This window comes from Hemicordylus capensis, chromosome 5 (assembly GCF_027244095.1).
Source record: "Hemicordylus capensis ecotype Gifberg chromosome 5, rHemCap1.1.pri, whole genome shotgun sequence".
In the NCBI taxonomy this organism is placed as follows: Eukaryota; Metazoa; Chordata; class Lepidosauria; order Squamata; family Cordylidae; genus Hemicordylus; species Hemicordylus capensis.
In genome coordinates this window covers 217,463,252-217,485,548 of record NC_069661.1, presented here as the reverse complement: position 1 = coordinate 217,485,548, position 22,297 = coordinate 217,463,252, and the positions used below count along the sequence as shown (strand labels likewise).

General features: G+C 45.7%; 1 protein-coding gene across 5 annotated transcripts in view; it reads right to left on the bottom strand.

Moving 5' to 3' along the window:
- Positions 1 to 22,297, bottom strand: part of CSNK1E (casein kinase 1 epsilon) — a 68,110-nt gene that overhangs the window by 32,507 nt on the left and 13,306 nt on the right. For 2 of the 5 annotated variants that reach the window (XM_053253478.1, XM_053253482.1), the window contains exons 1-2: positions 21,864 to 22,297; positions 17,187 to 17,274 (exon numbers count right to left, since the gene is read on the bottom strand). In XM_053253478.1, coding sequence (XP_053109453.1) covers positions 17,187 to 17,262 — 76 coding nt within the window. In that variant the 5' untranslated portion in view covers positions 17,263 to 17,274; positions 21,864 to 22,297. Of the gene's footprint in view, positions 1 to 17,186; positions 17,275 to 21,489; positions 21,552 to 21,633; positions 21,653 to 21,863 lie in introns of those variants that run through there. The other 3 variants (XM_053253481.1, XM_053253480.1, XM_053253479.1) reach the window with 3 other exon arrangements.

The window sequence follows — 22,297 nt, the reverse complement described above, 5'->3', positions numbered from 1 at the left end:
TCTCCTGCATTTCTTCCATGCTGGACCTCAAGGTGGAGCACATGGCCTAGGCAGCATCCATCCAGACAGTAACCAAACCCAGACCTGCTTAGCTTCAGCAAGGTGCTCAGGAACTGTGCCATGGTCCCTCAGACTGTTGCAAGCTAATCATACTTGCCCCGCAAGGCCCCAAAGCCACTCCCACCCTTTTCTCTAGGTTCCAACATATTAGTCTCCGGGCACACCATCATTCCTCTCCCTTATTTTCCCACTATGTTGATCAGACTGAGCAAAGCTGATGGATAAAGGCCACGTAGGAGCACCTCCTTCCACATGACTACCTGAAGAAGTCCTAGATCTGAAGAGACCCTGCTCTGGATGTTGCTTCTATTACAAAAAATGCCAAGTTTATAAAAGGAACTTTTTCAGCAGTGACACCTTCCCAAAGAAACTTACTTTCTAAAGAGTCTGATTCAATCCCTCCAAGCTAAGGATGTGCAGAACCGGTTCAGGCTAGTTCATCAAATGGACCGGCCCAACCCATCAGTTTGACCAAACCAGTCCACATACCCACGGTTTGATCTGAATTTGGAACAAAGCACACCAAATGGTTTATTAACACCCCTACTCCAGGCCTAGTCAAGACCTACATTTTATGGAACGTATTTGAGGCTATGGGGTTTTAAAATCTGTTGCAGTAGTGAATTATAGTGGAATGACATGACATTGTTTTATGATATTCAGCATAACTTCACTTACTTTGGGTATAGAATTTGGGTTTGTTGATACTCTGCTTATGAACAAGGGCTGCAAAGAGAATTTGAGTGGCATATAGCTAGAAGTGTCAAGGGAAATAAAAAAACTTTTAAAAATATATCACAAGCAGAAAACCTGCCAGGGAGGCAGTTGGACCGTTAGATGATGAGGGTGTGAAAGGGATTATTGAGGATAAGGAGACTGCAGAGAAGCTGAATGAGTCCTTTGCATCTATCTTCACAGCAGAGGATAGTGACCATACGCACTCTCCAGAATGGAGCTTTTCCAGTTTAGTGACTGGGAGACCGGGCAAATTTGAGGTGACAAGGGAAGATGTTCTAAACTGTCTTGAAAAGCTAAAAATTAACAAGTCGCCAGGCCTAGAAGGCACCCACCCAAGAATTCTGAAGGAACTCAAATGTGAAATTGCCAATCTCCTTGCTAAAATTGCTTGGTGTGGTGGTGAGAGTGCTGGACTAAGACCGGGGAGACTTGAGTTCAAATCCCCATTCAGCCATGATACTAGCTGGGTGAATTTGGGCCAGTCACTTCTCTCTCAGCTTAACCTACTTCACAGGGTTGTTGTGAGGAGAAACTAAAGTATGTAGTACACCGCTCCGGGCTCCTTGGAGGAAGAGCAGGATATACATGTAATAATAATAAATAATAATAAATAATAATATTCAGAGGCAGTAGTGTTGGAAACAAGATGCTGAATAAGATGAATCCTTAGTCTGATCAAGCAGAGCTCCTCTTGCAAAGTCCTTACCTCGAGGACTGGTGGCTGTAGGCTTTCTAACTGCACTGTGAGCCAGTGTGGAATAGTGGTTAGAGTGCTGGACTAGGACTGAGTAACAGAATCCTTGAATTTTAGAGTTGGAGGGGACCTTGGACATCTCCTAGTCCAATCCCTTTGTCAGTGCAGGGAACTGCTATGGCATCACTGCCACCCAGCCTCTGTCTGAAAACCTCTAAAGAAAAAGAGCCCACCACTGGATGAGATTTGGTTGATACTGTCCCACTGCATAACTGCTCTTAGGAAATTCTGCTCTTAGGAAATTCCTCCTAATGTCTAGACTGAATCTGCTGCCTCGTAATCTCAACCCATTGCTTCCAGTCCTGCCCTCAGAAGCAACAGAGAACAAGTCCGCTCCTCCTTCTATGTGGAAGCCGTTCCAATGTGTGAAGACAGCTCTCATATTGCCCCTTAGTCTTCTCTTCTCCAGGCAAAACATACCCAGCTCCTTCAACTCTTCCTCATAGCAGTTAGTTTCAAGACCACACTCACTATCTTTGTTGCCGTCCTCTGAACCCGTTTATCAATGTCTTTCTTAAAATGCGGGGCCCAGAAATGGCCACAAAATTGGGTGGGACCAGGTTCAAATCCCCACTCAGCCATGAAGTTCACTGGGTATCCCATACCGGTACATGTTGCTTTGAGCCCCTTGAAGGAAAGGTGGGTATATATTGGCCAGTTTGGACAAGACTTTGCCAGTCCACAGAATTAGAAAGGGGGTATGCCAAGAACCCTCTGTGGACGTCCCAATACTCTCCCAATGTAGTACACAGCTCAGGGCTCCTTGGAGGAAGAGCGGGATATAAAATGTAAACAACAATAATAAAAAATATATAACTTGTCTCTACAATCAGGCTCTGTACCATAGGATTGGAAAGTAGCCAGTATGACTCCCAATTTTCAAAAAGGGATCCAGGAGGATCCGGGAAATTACAGGCTGGTCAGCTTAACTTTGGTGCTGGATAAATTGATGGAAACCATACAGGCTTAGGCTACAGAATCTGGGGCTCTTTACCTTGGAAAATAGGCAACTAAGGGGAGACATGATCGAGGTGTATAAAATTATGCATGGAGTGGAGAAGATGGAGAAAAGTGTTTCCTCCTCTCTCACAACACTAGAACCAGAGGTCACCTCATGAAACTGAAGATTGGGAAATTTAGGACCAACAAGAGGAAGTACTCTTTCACACAGCACATAATCTATGGAATTCTCTGCCATGGGATGTGGTGATGGCCACTAGCTGGAATGGCTTTAAAATGGGCTTAGACAGATTCATGGTGGACAGGTCTAACAATGGCTACTAGTCTGGTGGCTGTGGGCCACCTCCAGCCTCAGAGGCACGAGGCCTCTAAGTTGCAGGGGAGCAACAGCAGAAGAGAGGGCATGCACACACCTCTTGCCTGTGGGCTCCCCAGCAGCATCTGGTAGGCCACTGTGTGAAACAGGATGCTGGACTAGATGGGCCTTGGGCCTGATCCAGCAGGTCTGTTCTTATGTTCTTAACCTGTGCTGCCACCCCAGACTGTTACAGAATGAGCTCTCAAGGGAGCTCTTTCCCCAAGTGGCATTTCTAGTGATGGACAAGGGATCAGCCTAAATGGTTCCTTACCCTTTCCCATCACCAGAATTATGCAAAATATGTATTTGTGCAAGCAGCAGAGTCCAGCTTTTCTTAGTACAGATTTATGTACACAGCACATTTACAAATATTTAAGGAAGATTAGGGCCATGCTATGTTTTCACTCTCAAAAGGGGAGTTCACAGGATGCTCAAAACATTCCCTGAAGAATACTTTCATTGGGTGCTTTTGGCAGCAATTCACACCTCTCAGTTTCCCCCTCTGCTGCTGCAAGGACACTTTTTGGGTTAACTTTCTCCAAGAGATACTAGCCAGAGACCACACCAAGAACACGACATCAGCACAGTGCCATATAGCCAGATTTGGCAATGTGGCATCCTTAAGAGCAGGCAAATGTACCAGTTGCAGGCGAGTAACAGCAGGAGGGAAGGCATGCCCTCAACTCCTGCCTATGGCTTCCAGCAGCATCTGGTGGGCCACTGTGTGAAACACGATGCTTGACTAGATGGGCCTTGGGCCTGATCCAGAGGGCTGTTCTTATGCTGTTAAATGCTTTGCCCTCGGTAAGGGGATGGGAGGGGAAGAGAACATCCCTGTTGTCTAGGCAACTGCGCTATTGAGACAGAATAGTTCTGGTTGCCTTGGCAATGGGGACGCTCACCACACTTTGTTGAAGTGGTTTCATTGCAGCGTGACAACACATATTAACACATTTGTCTTGGCCCAGCAGTTTATTGTGTACCGATTTTCCCTGTCACAGGGATTCACTGCTGTTGACTACAACTCCCATAACCTCCAGCCAAAAACCACTGCAGGTGGGAATTATGGGAGTCGTAGTCAACAATATCTGGGTATCCCTGTTACAGGGAACATGCTGTGCACCTTGTTGCAAACCCCTTCTGGTGGTTTGGTTTTCTGGGGGTATGAAACCAAGCCCCTAGTTTGGGTACAGCTGCATAAAAAATGTTCAGGTCCCAAGTTCAGATTTAATTTTCAGATCACAGTGGTATATATTATCCTGGTATAGTCACTCTCCCCCAGTTTAAGCATTTCAAAATAATTCTGCAGAAGCTGCTTGCTGTACCTAGCTTGTTTCACAGGCTATTGAGCTCTTTTCCTGAGAATCATGGATCTTATTTAACAGAATGCTACAAGCTGAGAGACAAGTTGTGGGATTATTTATTAATACAAATTTATATGCTAATTTTCTGCAAATTCAACCCAAGTGGCATACAATGTTAACAGACCACCACAACACAACCACAATATCAAATAAAGTAGAAGCACAGCAGAGGAGAACCTGCAAATATACTACAATATTGGGAATCCATTGTTCTTGCAGAGAAGTTAGAAAGAGGCAAAAAAAAACCAAATAGCTTCCAATGGTCAGGAAAGAGCTCTTCTTTCTTCCCCACTTTCAGCTGCCCTACTTGTCACTTACATACAAGATGACCACAAGCCCCAGTTCTCCCGCCCTTCTGCTGTTGCTCAATTTTGCATTCAATCCAAAGTACCTAGACAGCGTGGCACAATGCCAATAATGGTACACTCTATTCAGTATTTGCAGAGGAGGCATGCCAAAAAGAGAGAGAGAGAGAGAGCGCGAGTGTCAGGTATGCCTGATAAGAACACCATTACATACACTCCTCCCCCCCCCACCCCCATCCCCCGGTTTTACTTGTAGTGATATTACAGAATTTGGCTTCCCAGGTTGCAGAATGTTAGCTTAGTCTTGCCTGAAAAGTGTCAGGGATTGTGCACACTTTGCCATTAATAAGATACATAGAATTCCAGATACTGTATGCATAACTGACGTTTGCAATTTTGTATGTGGTCCAGAAGCTTCAGCTAATACAAAATTCAGCTGCCAGGTTGGTCTCTGGAACAACGTGAAGAGTCCATATTACTCCAGTTTTAAGAATGTCACAAGGGCTGCTGGTAGATTTCCAAGTGAAATACAGAAAGTGGGTTACCACCTACAAAGCCCTGAACGGTACTTGAAAGAATGCCTTCTTCTGTATAGACCCCACTGGTCTTTAGGATCCGATGGAGAGGTCCAGTTTACAGTCACCTTTGGCTCCTTGGGCCATGCTCAGGAATTAGGCCATTTCCTGACAAGCTGCAGGGGTTGGCTTCTTGGCCAGCATTGAAGGGGGCCTTAAACACACAACTCTTCACTTAGGCGTTTGGTTATGCCTAACCACTCTGTTTTGACATTATGCCTTGGTCTTTTAATTATTTAAATTTATTCTTATTTTCAATTATTTGTATGCCACATAGAGACAGCTGTTTGAGGTGGTATATAAATGTAATATACATATAAACAAAACAATTTACTGCCTTTTCCCATGTCTAGGGGAAGCAGAACAGACAGGGCTGAAGCTTTACCTCGCGGCCACAGAACCCTTCCTGTCATGCACTGATAGTTGTAGAGCAGGCCTGCTCTACTTAGGCCCCCCCAGCTGTTTTTGGACTACAACTCCCATAATTCTCAGCCACAGCAGCCAATAGCCAGGAATTATGGGAATTGTAGGCCAACATCTGCAGGAGGGCCAAAGTTGAGCAGGCCTGTTGTAGAGTAACAACAGGACTACAAGAAGCATTGGGAGAGGGAGCACACGCACACTCAGGAAGTTGGAATTTGGGCTCAGCATGTTTGTTAGAGGTAATAATGGAAAACACACAATCCCGACTATTTCTCTTAAGACAGTCCTAGAAGCCAGCACCAAAGAGTCTTGTGGCTCCCCAAAGGCTAACAATTAATTGTGGCATAAACTTTTTGCAGACTAGAGCCCACTGCCATGTGCGTCAAGTGTTATTCTCAATGGGAGGAAGTAGCTACACAAGGGATAGAAGGGGAGAACAGTGGGGCCAAAGGCCATGAAATGCAAGAAGTGCAAAGCTCAAATGTAACCCTGTTTCTTCTGAATAAAGCAGGAGATGGAGTATAGCTGGAACCCTTGGTGGCTGGAGGGACTGCTTGCTTTTCAATACAGATCGTGGGAGGAAGGGGAGGAAGAAGAGAAAAATGCCCCCCAAAGAATGCCTCACCAAAAGGGCTGCCTGGCCAGTCAGCTGCACCCAACAGTTCACAAAAAGGCAACAGGATGAAATAAGTAAAAAGATGAAGCTGCAATATTTTGATTTCATTTCAGTCAGCACCTGCAAATCAAGAGGAGTTGCAAGTAGAGGGCATTCTGTGTAGTACAGTCCTCATGCTTTTTGAACTTTTCAGTCTGGGCAAGGCTCTATGGACAAAATCATTAGCACAGAGACATATGCTGGTCTGAGTTTATGAGAGGAAGAGAGCCATTTGGGGTCTTGGAGAAGACAGATCTAGCTCGCCAGTTAAGCATTCCTGCTGGACCAACTGAAGAGATGGTTTGGGGCACCATGAAGCAGCAAACAAGGAGCCAGAGGTTCATGTGGACCCTTCTCCCCTCACATGCACAGTGATCCCTTGCCCCTTTCCCTGGTTTGAGGCAAGCCATCGTTTGCATTTGCCCTGCATATCAAGACTGAAATCCAGGATCAAACACTGACGTCCAGTCCTGATACAAAGGGCAAGCATGAACTTTATAGCTCACCATTTTGGATAATTGCAAAAATAGGATTTGCTTCAAACCAGGAAAAGAGGCCAAGAACCACTCCCTGACTGCTTGGTTACATCACACCAAGCCGTGGTTTAGTAGTGCTTCTGAACCACCCTCAAATCCTGGGACACAGATCGGGTGCAGGCAAGGCAGTGTGATCGAGCCTGGACCAGGGCCCACCCCTTGAACCTATGTGGATGAGAAGCAGCCAAAGCTCAGTGGCAGAACACAGGCAAGTCTCGAATTCAATCCTTGGCATCTCCAAATAGGATTGAGAGAGCCCTTGTCTGAAACCCTAGCAAGCTCCTTCCAGTCAGCCTAGACAATATTGGATGGACCACAAGTCTGACTTGTTGCTTATGTTCAGTTCTAGAGGTCTGCTATGGAAAATGTGAAATAAAGAGCACCTCTGTACATGTGCCAAGTGTCAATCTCTCACCACAGCAACTGCAACTTGCTCCCATAGCCAGGCTCCATCCCAACAACTGTCTTCAGGGGAAGATAAAAGTATTAATAAGCTGATTTTTAAAAATGTTCTTATATCTACAGCTGGATTTGCAGAAGAAAAGTGAATATATTTCTTCTTATAGCCCCAAATGACAAAGGGTTACAAAGCAGAATCTTCGAACTGAACAAAGAGGCAAAAAGCTACCAAACCCTTGCTCTTTTATCATCATTATCATCAATACTACTTTTATATTGCTTTTCAACAAAAAAGTGTTATCTCTGATGGAAATAAATGCAGACACAACAGATACTACTGGATAAGCCAGGGAGACAGGAAGCTTTCAGTGTGCTCCAAGGGAACAGGTGCAGGTGAAGCAATCATCTGAACAGGTGTTCATAGGGAAGGGAAGGAAGAAGGAAAGGGGGGGAAACCACACATAGAGCAGCAGCATTATCATCCTGCCAATGAACTTTGTTATGGCAAAGCTGTTGCACTCCATTTTTGCTGTAGCCCTGAGGGCAAATTCTAGATGGAGATCCTCCAACTCAAACCTCTTCTTGAATAGGCCAGACAAAACATGGCACTTACATAACACACGTTTCCAATATTAAGTACTCAGCCATTATCATCCTGCCTAGCATTACTCATTAGGAAAATCTATCCCTCTTAGGACCAGCGTTCTACAATCCACAAGCTCACTCAGGTTCCTGTTCATTCTAACTACCCGGTTTCTCCTCTCTCTTCACTGCATTTCCTTCTCTGTAGGATCTTCTCGCCCTCTCCCTGCCCACCTGCTCCCCTGGGCTTTATTTTCATTTCATCTGCTAAAATGATCAGCAAACCAAAGTTAATGCTGACATTTAAAGAGTGTTGTCACTAGGCTTTAGAGCTACAACCCCAGCGAAATTAGCCGAGAGGCAGAGCGGGAGGCAGGCTATGGGCACGCAGGAGCCAACATCTGAGTCACTGGTTCAGGTTTGTCGTCTGCAGACTCAGGAAAAATGGAATCCATTTATAACACCAGTGGCCACATGCGAGGTATTTCTGTGAGCAGAAGGTTTGGAATCTTGTACATTATAGGCTTGTGTTTGGTTTGACAATACCATCTGGGGAAATGTATCAAGGCAACTAATTCTGCCATTCAGGCTAAAGGCCTAAGATACCTGTGAAGACTGTTTCTAAACTGCCATTAAAAAACTAAAATCCTAGTTCAGCTTCAAGCAGGCTTTGGGCATAACACAAATTATTCAAGCCTGCTTATTTTGCATTCAAGTTCTTAATATGTTTGATTTTTATAACATCACATTGGAGGAGTGTCTCGTCTATCCCTCACCCACGTCAAAAAAAGAAAAAAAGATGGTTACAGGGGAGATGCAGGAATACTGTATTTACCTGAATCCAAGATAAGGTTTTTCCAAGTTATTTGATGTTAGAAGTTGGGGGTTATCTTCAATTCAGAATCCTCTTCCTTTTGGGTAGATAAGGGTATAGCCTGTATTTAACCTCTTTCTTTTTTTAAAGGGGCTCATATTAAATTCAGAGTAGTCTTGTATTCAGATTCATAAGGCAGTAGGAGTGGGAAAGTATGGGTAGGGCAACAATGGCTAGCCATTCTGGTAATTAGCAAGTGTCCAAGTCTGGTGTATGAAATGTGCCGTGCAACACATACCACAATACCTACATAGCCTCCACACCCAATTGACCCAGGAGCAAGCAGCAATGCAGTAGCTCAGTGCCAGAGAGGTAAACCTAAATTTCTGCCACAGCCAGGCCCACAAATCCTCCTGTTCCAGCCCAGTCATGCCACAGACTCCTGCTTCTTAGGAACGTTAAGAAGGTTAGCCTGCATGGCATAGGGGAATAAGATGGAGGGATATGAAGGAACCATACAGATCACAGAAACCACTTGACAACCATAAGGACTGAACTTGGTTACTCGCCTTTGCCCCTTTCTCCCAGTTCCATCGCTAGGCCTTGTGCCACGCTGCTTCTTATACCTGTAATGGACTACTGGTCAAGCTTCTATAGCTCCTCCTTAAGCTTCAGTTCTTCAACAACTCCCTTCCTAAACCACTAGCCTTCCTTTACCTATGACCTCCACCTGATTGCACCCCCATACCCAGTATTCTCTTGTAAACCCCCAATTTGCCATTAGATTCTTGCCTTGCCACTCGATGTGGATATCTGTAGAAGCGTCTACAGCTGTTATGTTCAGAACACCACACCACCACAAACCTAACATTCCCAGGCATCCATCTCTTCACATCATTGAGGCTTTAAGGTAAAATGGCCTTTGCTTCCAAAAGAAATTATGCCGTAGTCTAGACTACAAAGGGTAGTTAGAAACAGTCCTGTTCTTTGTGACATTTTATAAAGATACAAAAGCTATGGAGACCTTATGCTTCAGCGATCTGAGAGATCTGGAAATGATCAACAATCCTACGCAGCATCCACCCCTGTCTCACTCAATCATGTGGGCTGCATCTTCAGAATCCATTCGTTTCAAACTGCTCTGATGGGGGGCAGGTTGGTGGGGGGGGGAGAGAAGGTCTTACAAACAGATTGATATCACCAGCTTAAGTAAAAATGGCACTTTTCACAAGGGACCTTTCTAGATACACAGACCTGTTATCACACACACGGACAATTTCTATTAGCATTCAGCAGCAGAGCAACATTTCTCCTTCTCTCTCAATCAAAAGAATGGGAAGGAACTGAACAGATGGGCGAAGTCAGGCAGGCAGGGAGAGAGTTAACAGGTCAGGAAACAAAGAGAATGCATCCCCTCCCTTTGAGGGAGGGGCATGCAACCAGGAACTGTCCAAACAGATACCACCAGTTTCCCAGCATGCCCTGCCCGCCAAACCACCTTCAGCTCACAATCTTCTTTGAAGCAATAAGCTGTTCCCTCCATCACAGTCCTCCTTGCCAAGACACCCCAGTTCTGACCTGTGGCAGCTCCTCCTATTAAAACCTTCTTGCAGCTCCAACACAACACCTCCCAAACTACAGCAGCTCCTGTGTCAGAGCCCCAAGCTTTTCCCCACCACCATTTCAGCTCAACCAGTGTTGCTCAGCAGAGCCTTCCAAATAAAACAATCTTCGCCATAGAAAGCAAAGTCTCTACATTCCAGACATGTGTTTACAGAAGCCATTGAATTAGAGAACCATACGATGCAAAAAAAGGCTTACAGGGTGTCTAGTCCCTATACTCCCAGTCTCTCATCAGCCAGGGCAGGCTTGGTCCCCAGCATTCTCCAATCTCAGCTCATCAAACAACAGAGAGCCCTCCCTCAGGTGAAGTCACTCCAGCCCAGTCATACCGGCTTTCTGAGAACACAGACCGAGTAAATTCACTCAGTAACTGACATGTGCGGAACCGTGTTCTCGCTAAGGTGTGCCCATGTGTGCACACTCATAGGAACATAGGAAGCTGCCATATACTGAGTCAGACCATTGGTCTATCTAGCTCAGTATTGTCTTCACAGACTGGCAGCGGCTTCTCCAAGGTTGCAGGCAGGAATCTCTCTCAGCCCTATCTTGGAGAAGCCAGGGAAGGAACTTGAAACCTTCTGCTCTTCCCAGAGTGGCTCCATCCCCTGAGAGGAATATCTTGCAGTGCTCACACATCAAGTCTCCCATTCAAATGCAACCAGGGCAGACCCTGCTTAGCTATGGGAACAAGTCATGCTTGCTATCACAAGACCAGCTCTCACTCACATTTTTTAATGTCCGCTCTGTTAATTTTAGACCCCGCTCAGGTTGCATCAGGAAGGCCGCACTCTGAATGCACGTGTGCACACACTGCCTTCATACTGCTGCCCAGCACAAAACTCATTTAACACAGAGATGGGGGGGGGGATGAGAGAACACATTGGTGCTGAAGCAACTAACCACTTGGCTTCATCTGACCTGCTCTCACAAAGAGGCCATTCTCACAACAAGGCAGAAGGATCACTCCAAGATTCCCACAATGCACCACATGACTGCACGGTGCATTGTGGGGACACCCCCCCCCCGGCCCAGTGGTGGGCAGGAACCCGTCTGTGTTGCAGCGCTGGCTGAAAGCAGCCAGGGCTGAGAGACTGCCAGGGAAACGTGACGCTCGCTCCCTTAACCTCATTTAAGAGGCCGGCTTGCTGCCGAGGTGCCACTGAGAGCCAGTCGGCTCCCATGGGTTCCCATGGGCAGTCAAGCCCGGGCTTAGCTGACATAGCCGGTCTTTGCTGCTCGTCGTGAGAATAGCCTTTATAGCTTTGCAGTGGAGCAGTAAACATCAGAAGTGTTTGCCCTTTTCAAAAACATTTAACAAAATGCATTTCACGCAGCATTTATTAGTCAGAGGAAACAGAAGTGGAAAACCTATAAAGTAGAGAGGAAGGTACAAGTGGAACACAGAGAAAGCAACCAGGGCTGACCTACATAATTCATTTCCCACTATTCCACACTGAGATCTGGATGAGATGGGATGAACATAAACCTTGGGAAGGGTCCAAACACTTCAGTTCAGATATTGATTGCTGAAGCTTGCCAAATTCATTGCTGTTTTGGGAGCTGAACACCTGTTGGCAGCGCCTTACATGACACAGTCTGACACCAAAAAGATTCACAACAGGAAGACTGCAACCAATAACAAAGACCACCACCTAAGTGTCTGCTGCTTCACATTCAACAGGATTTTAATACCACCAAATCAAAGCATGCATCTTGTGAACCACCATATATAAACCAGGCATATATTGTGAACCAGGCAATATATAAATAAAATAAGACGACAAAGTCTCACAATGCTGTGAAGCACTTATTGAAGTCCAATGCATTTCAGCCTAGACACAGAGAAAAGGAGATCTTAGGCAAAGGTTGGAAAGTTTCAAGACCCCAGACTCAAGTAGATGTATAATGCAAGATACATCCTTTGATTTTGTGGTATTAAAATCCTGTTGAATGTGAAGCGGCAGACACTTAGGTGGTGGTCTTTGTTATTGGTTGCAATCTTCCTGTTGTGATTTTTTTTGGGGGGGGGGGGGTCATACTGTGTCTAATAAAATTGGATGCACAGCACTGCCATCTTGACTCCTGGAGGACATACTGCACCTTTACTTCATCAACTCTGTATTCATTAAGGATACCACACACACAAGCCGGTTGACTATTAAGCCCCTCTTCAGAGACGACCCCTATTCCCCCCCTACCCCCGGAGACTGAAGATGACTCATTATGGGGCTTTTCCAGTTATGATCAGATTCTGGAATTCTCTTTCCATTAAAAGCCCACCTGGTATCCAGTCTGATGTTTTTCGAGTGTTTGTGAAGACATTTTTACTTGTCTTTTAGATACTGTGATTTTATGCATTGTTTTAGTATGGCTTTTACTATCTTTCTGCAGTTTCCTTTTTATATTGCATTTTTATGCATCTGCCAGTTTTCTTTTGTTAGTCACTCAGAGAGTGTTGCCCAAGAAGGGAATTAGAAATGTTCTAAATTAAACAAACAAGAGGAACCCACGAAAAGAAGTGTTGCGTCAGATCTGACATCTCATATTGGGGAGGAAAGAACAGAATACAGAACAGTGCCCCTGCTCTATGCCCCTGCTAACAGGGCAAAGAGGCACCTTTTTTAAGTGGTGATTCTCTTCATTGAGCAGGGGGAGAGCAACTGGCCCTACCCACCTCCAGCTCCGCACTCCTCCAGTAACTGCTGCTGGTGTCTATCTTATGTTTATTTTTAGGTTGTGAGCCCTTTGGGTACAGGGAACCATCTTATTTATTTATTATTCCGCTGTGTAAACCGCCTTGGAAACTTTTTTGTTGAAAAGGTATATAAATATTTGTTGTAGTTGTAGGCAGTGATGGGCAGCAGGAAGGCAAAATAAAGGGGTGGGAAGGTCTTGCCAGAATGGGTTTTATTTAGTAAACTTGTTGCATTCATGATTTTTCTTTTTTTTGTTAATTTGTGTTTTAGGCTGTCCTATCTGTTTTTGGCATTTTCTCTTCCTTTTTTCTTTATATAGCCTGTGTCTTGTATAATGCTCCCCCCCCCCCCCCGCCCGCCAACCAATTCTCTCTCATTCTCCTCCCTGAAAGTTTCCAGTGTTATTGGCTGTGCCCTGCTGATTGACAGGAGGAAAATAACCTCCTTTCAGAACCTTCACCTGTGCATTCCACTTATGTACTCTCAGCTGTTTCAGAAGCAGTTTTTGGTTTTGGCAGGAGGTCTGGGCTTCTTCCCCAGAACTAGCAGTGTTGGGCATTCTTTGTGGTCTCTCCCTACATTCCCCCCACAAATACCCCACCACGAGCTTGCAGGGTCTCTGTCCAGCTATACACCCCTTTAACAGCCAACAATATATTAATACATGGATGTCTGATCATGGGGCTTAGACAAATTTATGGGGGACAGCTCTATCAATGGCTACTAGTCTGATGGCTACAGGTCACCTCCAGCCAGAGGCAAAAATACCTCTAAATATCATTTGCAGGGGAGCAACAGGAGGAGAGAGGGTGTGCCCTCACCTCTTACCTATGGGCCTCCCCAAGGCATCTAGCAGGCCACTGTGGGAAACAGGATGCTGACTAGATAAGTCTTGGGCCTGATCCAGCAGGGCTGTTATGTTCATCTTGGAAGTGACCATGTATATGCAGTACAGCCATTATGCAGTGCCAACTGCTACCATTTGACCTGCAATCCTGTAGAACTGTGTTAGCTCCTTATAAAAGGTTCAAGATAATTACTTACTGGTTGTATTTTAGCTCCCTATATGTGCTCAAACTCTGGAAGAGCAGGAAAACATTAAATATATATAGCTCACATCAATACCATGAAGTTAGAGAGTGCCAGTAAAATTATCACAATCTACAGAGTCTTTGGCAGTTATTCTACAGTTATTGGCAATGGTACATACTAAGTGTTTTAGCAGCAGAATACTAGGTGAAACACAAGAGACCAGAGTAGTGGTGCAGTGCCTGTCTAGAGGGCTTATTAACCAAAATTTAGGGTCAGGACTAGGATGAGGGAAACATCAAGGATGGGCAAAGGTATAATATAGGCAGGATAGATAGAGGTCAGCTGGCAGTGAAGGTGCAGCTAATGTGGAGCTAACAGACTTGGTTGAAGAATTGGTTTTTGAGAAGTAACTTGCAGAGCAGGGTGTGGGAGAAAAGCAAATTCAGATACAAGGAGAAGTGAATGTAATTTGATGCAGTGCACAGAATATAGAACTTGGAAGGCCTGAGTTCAAATCTCCATTTATTTCAAAGTTTATGCCCTACTTTATAGCCCCAAGGTGCTCTCCAGAGCAATGTGCATCAATCAGTAGAAGCAGTATCACTCTAACACACCCCACATAAGATTACTACCACGCTGGAAGAGCCTGCTTAAATGTGATTTCATGACATAGCCCTTTTTGGAAATTTGCTAGAAAGCAGGTCAAGCAGTCTCTCTTGAAGCATGTTCCAAAGCAAATGGGCAACCACTAAGGTGGCTCTATTCCCTCCCAGCCATAAAGCTCACTGAGTGAATTACATGCTCAGCCTAAACTACCTCTGAGTTGTTCCTGAGGATAAAATGAGAATCTCCTGTTAGTTACCTGAATCCATGGAAGAGAGAGATACAAGTCCAATAGCTAAATCATTGTAGTAGAACACATGAAGAGGGAAGGGGGGTGAGAGATGGGAAATGAGACAAAGGAGTGGGCTTGTAAAACGAGTTAAGAGGAGATCCACGTAAAGCAGAGAGTTTAACAAGTAGAAGACCAGAAGCTTGGAGAGGAGTTAAAGTTCAGTTTTATTTCTGTGTTGGCCATGCGCCATAACAGAAATGCAAAATGCAGTACACAGCATGACAACAGAAACCATATGTTCAAGAGTTATTTCAATGGGCAAGAAGCAAGTCATGTAATTAGTCTTCATTACAGTAATCATAATGGCAATCCTTGGAGATGAAGAATCATAAGAAAAATGCAACATAATGGAGAGAGAAAAGCATTTAGCACATATAAATAACAGGACTCCACAGAGAGCACCATAACCACTGAGTCAGAGGAGGGCTGTATAACTTACAGCCCCCCAGCTGTGTTTGCACTACAACTCCCATCACCCCCAGTCAGTGGCCAATCGTCAAGGATGACAGGAGCTGTAGTCCAACCTCTGCAGAAGGGCCCAAGTGATAGATGCCTGAGATAATCAAGTTCTATCCATGTGGAGGGGAAAGGACTAGAATGAGCTGACAAGCGCATATTGAAAAAAAATGAACAGGTCACTTTGGAAGAAGATAACCTGAAGCCAAGTGCATTCAAGAGGTGGAATCTGGGAAAGAGTGAAGTTGGCAAATCTTGTAGCAATGCCAGACACCCAACTGGAGATGGAGTGTGCAATGCGATACACTGCTGGGTGTTGGGAAAGCCAACTACATGGGAGGGAGGCTGGGCATGCAGAGGCATCAGGTTAGAGATCACTTAGACAGTAGCCTTTTTTTTCTGAAGCAGCACAAGATAGGGAGGCCACACCTAGAACATTTCATTTGCTCCTGGGCACATCCTTAAGCAGACAAAAGAGAAAGGACACCCAGAAGGACAGATACAGAAAGTCCAAGGTATGAGAAAGAACAATAGGTTGCCAAAAGGAAGGCACAACAGGAGATTTTTTTTAAAAAAAAATGGGAAGTCAGAGCACTGACAGTGATGATTTCAGTCAGCCATTGTCAACGTGTGAGAGGCATGCTTTCTAGGGTGAGGGGCCTTCCTGAATTGCCCCCTCCATTTGTATGCCGATTGGCCTGGAAGATGCCATTTCCCTCTTTCCCAGTATAATGCAGGAGAGACCTTTGAACTCTTTCCCACAGACCTTGAACATCGCCCAGTGGTGGTTATAGCTACACAGGAGATACAGATCTCTTCTGTCTCAGCATGCGGTCAAATGGTCACTGAAGAGCTCCCCCAGCCCACACAACTCTTGCTTGTACTTCCTTGCCAGTTGTAACCAGAAGTTCCCACAAGCTGTTCTTTTTCCTTGTCAGGGGCATGGAACACATCCCTCCCCAACCACCCCCTGGCCAACTTCTACATCCTCGAGTACCACCATTAGAGATGTGCCTGAACTGCGGTTCAAGTACTTCTAGGGACGTTGTACCAGGAACTTTAAGGGGAAACAGGCCCTGACCTGCTCTCCACAACCCTATGCAGCTTCCTGCTGGGGCAACACACCTTCCAATAACCCCCGCACAGTGCCAGCCTGCATATTTGCATGGCCAGCAACACCATGCACCGACACCATATGCATGGAGGGGGGTAGTATTGGGATGCGTGCCACCCCAGCAGGAAGCTGCATGGGGTGGAGGAGAGCAGGTCCTGCTACAATGTCCCTAGCTGGAGATGCTAAGGACTGAACCTCTGACCTTCTACACGCAAAGCAGATGCCTTACCACTGAGCTATGGACCGCACAGCATCCTGCTGTGCATTTTCACTGAGCTCTCCTTCCCCAGAAGTGTTCTTTAACACTGCCATCAGAGATGCATTATGTATTAAGGAGTGTTTCCTAGGAAAGGAGAGATTGGTACAAATCTCCATCCGACTGCACAGTGGGACTCTGGATTATTAAGCACAGTGGAGGCGCGTGGTTAGTGAGGATGTTGGCCATAATAATAATAATAATAATCAACTTTACATATACAATCCAATACAGAGATGTATAATTGTAGCATTAATTCTTACAATTTGAGAACATCCCCCCCCTGCCCCCGAATAATGTTGTGGGCAAATCTTACATTTTGATTAAACAAATTAAAAATTGGTAGATCCAGGAGGGGCAAGGTAGATCTGCTGGAGGGGCTGACTTGGTTGGCCACTGCTATTCAGCACAATCTTTTCCATCTGCAACAGCTGGGAAGTTGCTTTTCCTCCACTCTGTCAGTACTCTCCCCAAGGGTAACAGGATAGCAGAATACCTGGAGTTTACCTTTCTCAACACACACGCTAGCCCCACTCATCTGAGATACTGCAGAAGTTAGAAGAAACATTCCAGCAGCAAGAAGAAACTCACCCAAATAAATATCTCCAAAGGAACCACTACCAATTTTTCGTCCCAGCCGATACTTGTTCCCCACTCGAAGCTCCATGATTCAGTTGCTCTGGGGAATGAAGCAAAGGATATGCAAAGTAAGGTCAAAGCAGTCTTAAACCTGTATATTCAGCTACTATGAGGAGCCAAATCCTGGATTCCCACTTTCCTCACAAGAAGTTTTGGGGGCCCAAATTTGGTACTGTGCCTTAGAGGATGCCATATTTAGAAGCCTAGGCTCTACTTCTCTTTGAGAAGTCTAGTCTCCAAATTCACTGAAGATCCCCAAAACTGTTTTTTAGCATACAGCAATCTGAAATTTCTTCAGGAAGGATGTCAGAAAGACAAATTTCTGTGATCCAAGAAAGCAGTACAACCTAACCATTCACCCTAAATCCAAAACTACCTTAGGCTTAAAGCCTAAGCATGCTTACTTGGAAGCAAGTATCACTGAAATGAATGGGACAGATATGCAAGTAAAGATGCTTAAGATCAAGGTGTTAGTCTTATTCAGAGAATCCTCTAGTGGAGGAAGCCAATCCATCTCAGGAACTGGTGATGCAATCTACACCTGTCAGGCTTTGTGATCAACCGAACCAGAAGGCTCCTCCCTCATGCCCATAGCCCATATAGGGCCCAAAAGGGAGGAGATTGGAAGAAACAGAACTGGATTCAGAGTGTTTCTGTTCCACAGAACAGACTCCCACTTTGCTTATTGCCTGTGCAGTAGTACCACTTCACAGTCGTGTGCCACAGCAGATTGCACCAGCACATTTTTATCTTCTTCATGGGCTCTCAAGTCACACCTCTGCATGCCTCAGATGACTGGACCCCTAGGTCCACCATGTTCTCCCACACTCAGCAACTTTCAACAAAGTATACCCATTCCCTCAAGAGATCTAGCCAAACCTGAGCCATACCACCTTTGGGTACATGGCAATAACAATCTCCTTGCAGAGACCTTTGCTGAGTAGAGGTCTGGAGAGTTCCCAACAAGATCCCACTGGACGGCCACCATCTTGTGCTCTCCACCTCCACATTCAAGTAATGTAGATCTGTCCGAGGGAGCAGAGGGGAAATTGTGCCTCCTTTTAGAGGATGCTGCTGTATGTTTAATTTATGTAATGCATGTTTATTAATGCACTGTATGCAGGCATTGCTCCCAGGGGGGTGCGCTGCTTTGAAGAACGGGTAAGGATTAAGTAGCAAAGGGGGTGCTTTTGCTCGATAGGGCGCAGCATGAGAGAAATCAGGAACACTCTCTATGAGATGCCAGAATAAGCCCAATAAGATATGTTATGGGCATATCCAACCTTGTATTTACTTTGTAATCCCACTAAGTCATGGGATTACGAAAAAAGGAAAAGACAAGCTACAGATACATTTAAGTGTTCCCTGTATGCTTTGAGAGGGTCTCACAACCCCTAAATGCTCAGTTATCCCAACCACACCAAGGGCTAGACCCTTGCAACATTTTTCTATGCTTGCAAATGTATGTATCTGCAGATGCCAATATGTTACCCCCTTCTTATCTGAAAGCTCAAACAGGGCACAAAATGAAAGTACAGCCCTAGAGAGAGCAGGGATTGCCCAACTCAAGTACCAGACAAGGTCCCATGAGCTCCAAGGCTCAGTGAGAAGAGATGAGGGCCAGTGTTCCCTCTAGCAGGGATTCCCAGATGTTGTTGACTACAACTCCCAGCATCCCCAGCTGCATTGGGGATCCCCAGCCTTTGCTTGGGGATTATGGAAATTGAGGTCAACAACTGTCAGGGAATCCCTTTTAGAGGGAACACTGGCTGAGGTATGCGGTGGCAGCAGCTCAGAGCACTCTTCAGCAATCTCCACCACCATCCTTGACCTATAAGGTTTCTAGTGATGAAACAGCAGGGGTGAGCACATTGCATCATCAGTGCAATGGTTTCTAGTGTGGAACTCCTGACCCCATCACTGCTAAGAGGTGTGGAAAGGCACTAAAGTGAAAGGCCCGTACAAACCTGGTGCCTGCACCAACTCACAAATCCAAACTAGAATAAAGAGGGTGCACCCAACTTGAGGGGACAGGATTTCTCCCTCAGAGGTCACATATTTATTTAAGGAGTCAACTGCACAATTATTTGACTCCTATCCTATACCTGATCCAACATACAAGCCAAAGTTCTATTATTCCCAATCACTATACAATTAGTGACACTAGAACAGGCTACAGCCAGAGCCTTTCGAAAGCAACTCTGGGGAGGCTTGATCCCAAAAAGTTACGAGTTGCATAGGTTTCTCTGCCAGCACTGCTCAACAGCAAGACTACACAAAATACAGGAACAGTAGGGCCCAAGGTCTGAGCACCTACTAATCCATACACCACAGAGAATCCAGGTTCTGTCGCCAACGATTTGTGACCTACAAGAGCACCAAGGCTTGATTCATGTGTATTCCACCCAGCTTTGTCACAACACTTCCAGGTAAGAGGCAGGCCACCTCAAAGTCTCTTTTTAAAAAGCAGATATTGTTTAGATAATAAAGTCAGTGAGAGGGCAACAAAAGAAGTTAGAGTAGAACAGGCTGGGGCAGTGACGTGAAGCGCAATCCCAAATACTACTAATCCCAGTGGGACTTATGCCTGAGTGTCTAGGATCATAACATTAATAAGGCCTCAGGAAGCATGCAAATGGGTTCACAAAGGGCAGCAAGACCAGTTTGAGCCAAGGGCAAAGCGACAGGGACTTGCTTCCAAGTATCAGAGGGAAAAGTTAGTTCTCCCCCACCATCATACTCGTTTCTCTCCAACCTCAGGCCTTTGCCTCCAACATCCAAAAATAAAGATAAATTAGGGGGGGGGGGAGAGAGAAGAGAGAAAAGCGAGCCAATTCTACCTGCATTCACCCAACGCAGCAACAGCCCTAGGCAGCCAAGCAGACAACCAAGAATTCCCTCTTTTAGTTTCAGGAAGGATTCCCACACATTACCCTAATGCATACACTCAGCGTGAGTGGATGCTTATAATATATTAATATCCTCTTTACACACCACACTCACCTACTCTCGGAAGCTATAACCCAGCAAGCACGATTTGAAAACACACACACACCCCAGAACATATATACATGTTTCTATCAACATGTACACACACATGCCCAGAAGACACACAGTTGCCCCCAGATAACTAGGTTCCAGCACAAATTCAAGTAGGCAACCATCTCCCTACCTAATGCCCCTGCCCCCCCCCAAAAAAAACAACCCAATTATTGCAAATATGAGGACTTATCAAGTCTTACTTGATTTGCTAGAAATCAAGAATACACCTAAGGCCACTGTAGGCCAGACTATACAAGAGCTGACCAGATACATAATGGATGCTGCTGGGTTGAAGGAATTGGGATGGGGTGGTGGTGGAAGGAAGTGGGGTATTTAATACCAGCTTCAGCATTTTGCAGGGTGGGAGAGAGAGAAAACATCTCTCTTACACAATTTAAGAAATCACAATTTAAGAAGCAACCGGCCAAAACAGAGATATTGCTTCCTGTTCTCTCCTCTCCCCAATTCTCTTTTGAGCAGTTACCAAAAATATGAAGAGGAGCTAAAGAAAGGCTGATCAGCCACACAACAAATGCAGACACTAAGGAGAGGTAACAATTGGCGAGACTGTATTTTCACTCAGCCACAAGCAGAACTTAAAATAAAAGTCACCTTCTTCTAACCTGGGAAGCATCTTTAGGGGAAAAAATAAAATAATGACTGATGATGCAGAAAAAATAAAAATGAAATTAGACCACAATCTGTAAGAAATAGCACAAAACTTCTATTTACGACAGGATCCTTATTACAAAGCTCTGTGCACCTACAAGGAAGCTACATTTTAGAACAAATGATTATTGAAGGTCCTCCTGTTAAGCTGCCCCCAACAACAATACCCCAACCTTCCCTGTGCACAAAAGGAGATAGTGATTTACAACAACATCCCCCTCCCCTCCATGCCCATCCTATTTATCACAGATAACACTTTCAGAAATACAATGCTGCCTACTACAGATGCCCCCCCACACCATGAACCAGTTGGGGGGGTGAAGTTAAGAAGGGGGAGTAAGATACCCGTTAGTCACTGCTGATTGTTTGAAATCATTCACAGATGTTAAGTCAGGGAAGCGGAAAGGAAGAAGAAAGAGCAGTGTCCCCAGTAAAATGGGATATTATGGCGATCTCAAACAACCGCCCCCCCCCCCGCCGCCAAAAATTCGATTTAAGACATAGATGATTGGAGCCATTTCAAGATGTAAAAAGCAAAACCTGCCAAAGGAGAGAGAAGAACGTATGAAGGGGTGCGTGTGTGTGTGTGAAGGAGTACAGGAGCCCCCTAATAACACGTCCTTCTGAGATTCAAGCGGGGGTGGGGGGCTGCTGCGTGAGCCTTTGTCTCCGTCCAAAAAATCAAAACCTTTTGTCCTCCCCGCTTCGGGTCCGTCTCCTCCGCCTGTCACGGGATTGCCCCCCGTCCCTCCCCAGCTCCGCCGCTGGTGCCTTGCTGCGAGTGCGAGGAAGCCAGAGCCTCTCTCCCCTCCCCCAGCCCGATCCTCCTCTCTCAGCAGAAAAAACAAAGGGACGGAGGGGCCGCCTTTCCCCCCGGGTTTGCACCCCCAAACCAGCGCGGATCCCCCCAATACTGACCCTGCCTGGAAGGAGCCCGTCTGCCGCTGCTGCTCCGGTGGCTGTCAGGGGGGAACGGCGCTGGGAAAGGAAGGATGAAGGAGGATTGGGAAGGGCGGCTGGGCGCCGACGCCAGCTCCAAGCGCCGAGCAGAGCTGCTGCTGCTGCTGCCTCCTCCTCTGCCTGCTCAACTAACTGCCTCCCTCCTTCCCCTTCAGCCTCTCGGGGTGTGTGTACAGCCCAGGCTCTCGCTCATTGAGTTTCCATTGAGTCTCCGAGCCAAACCCACTGATGTCATCCTACAAAGCCCAAGGCCCGCCCTCTCCGGTTTAAAGGGACAGCCGCCTTGCTTATTATTTTTTATTATTATTATTATTTTTAATCTTCTCTTCCTTCACAGCCACACTCGCCGGTAGCGGCAGCAACAGCAGCTCACAATACTCTGGGAAACTAAC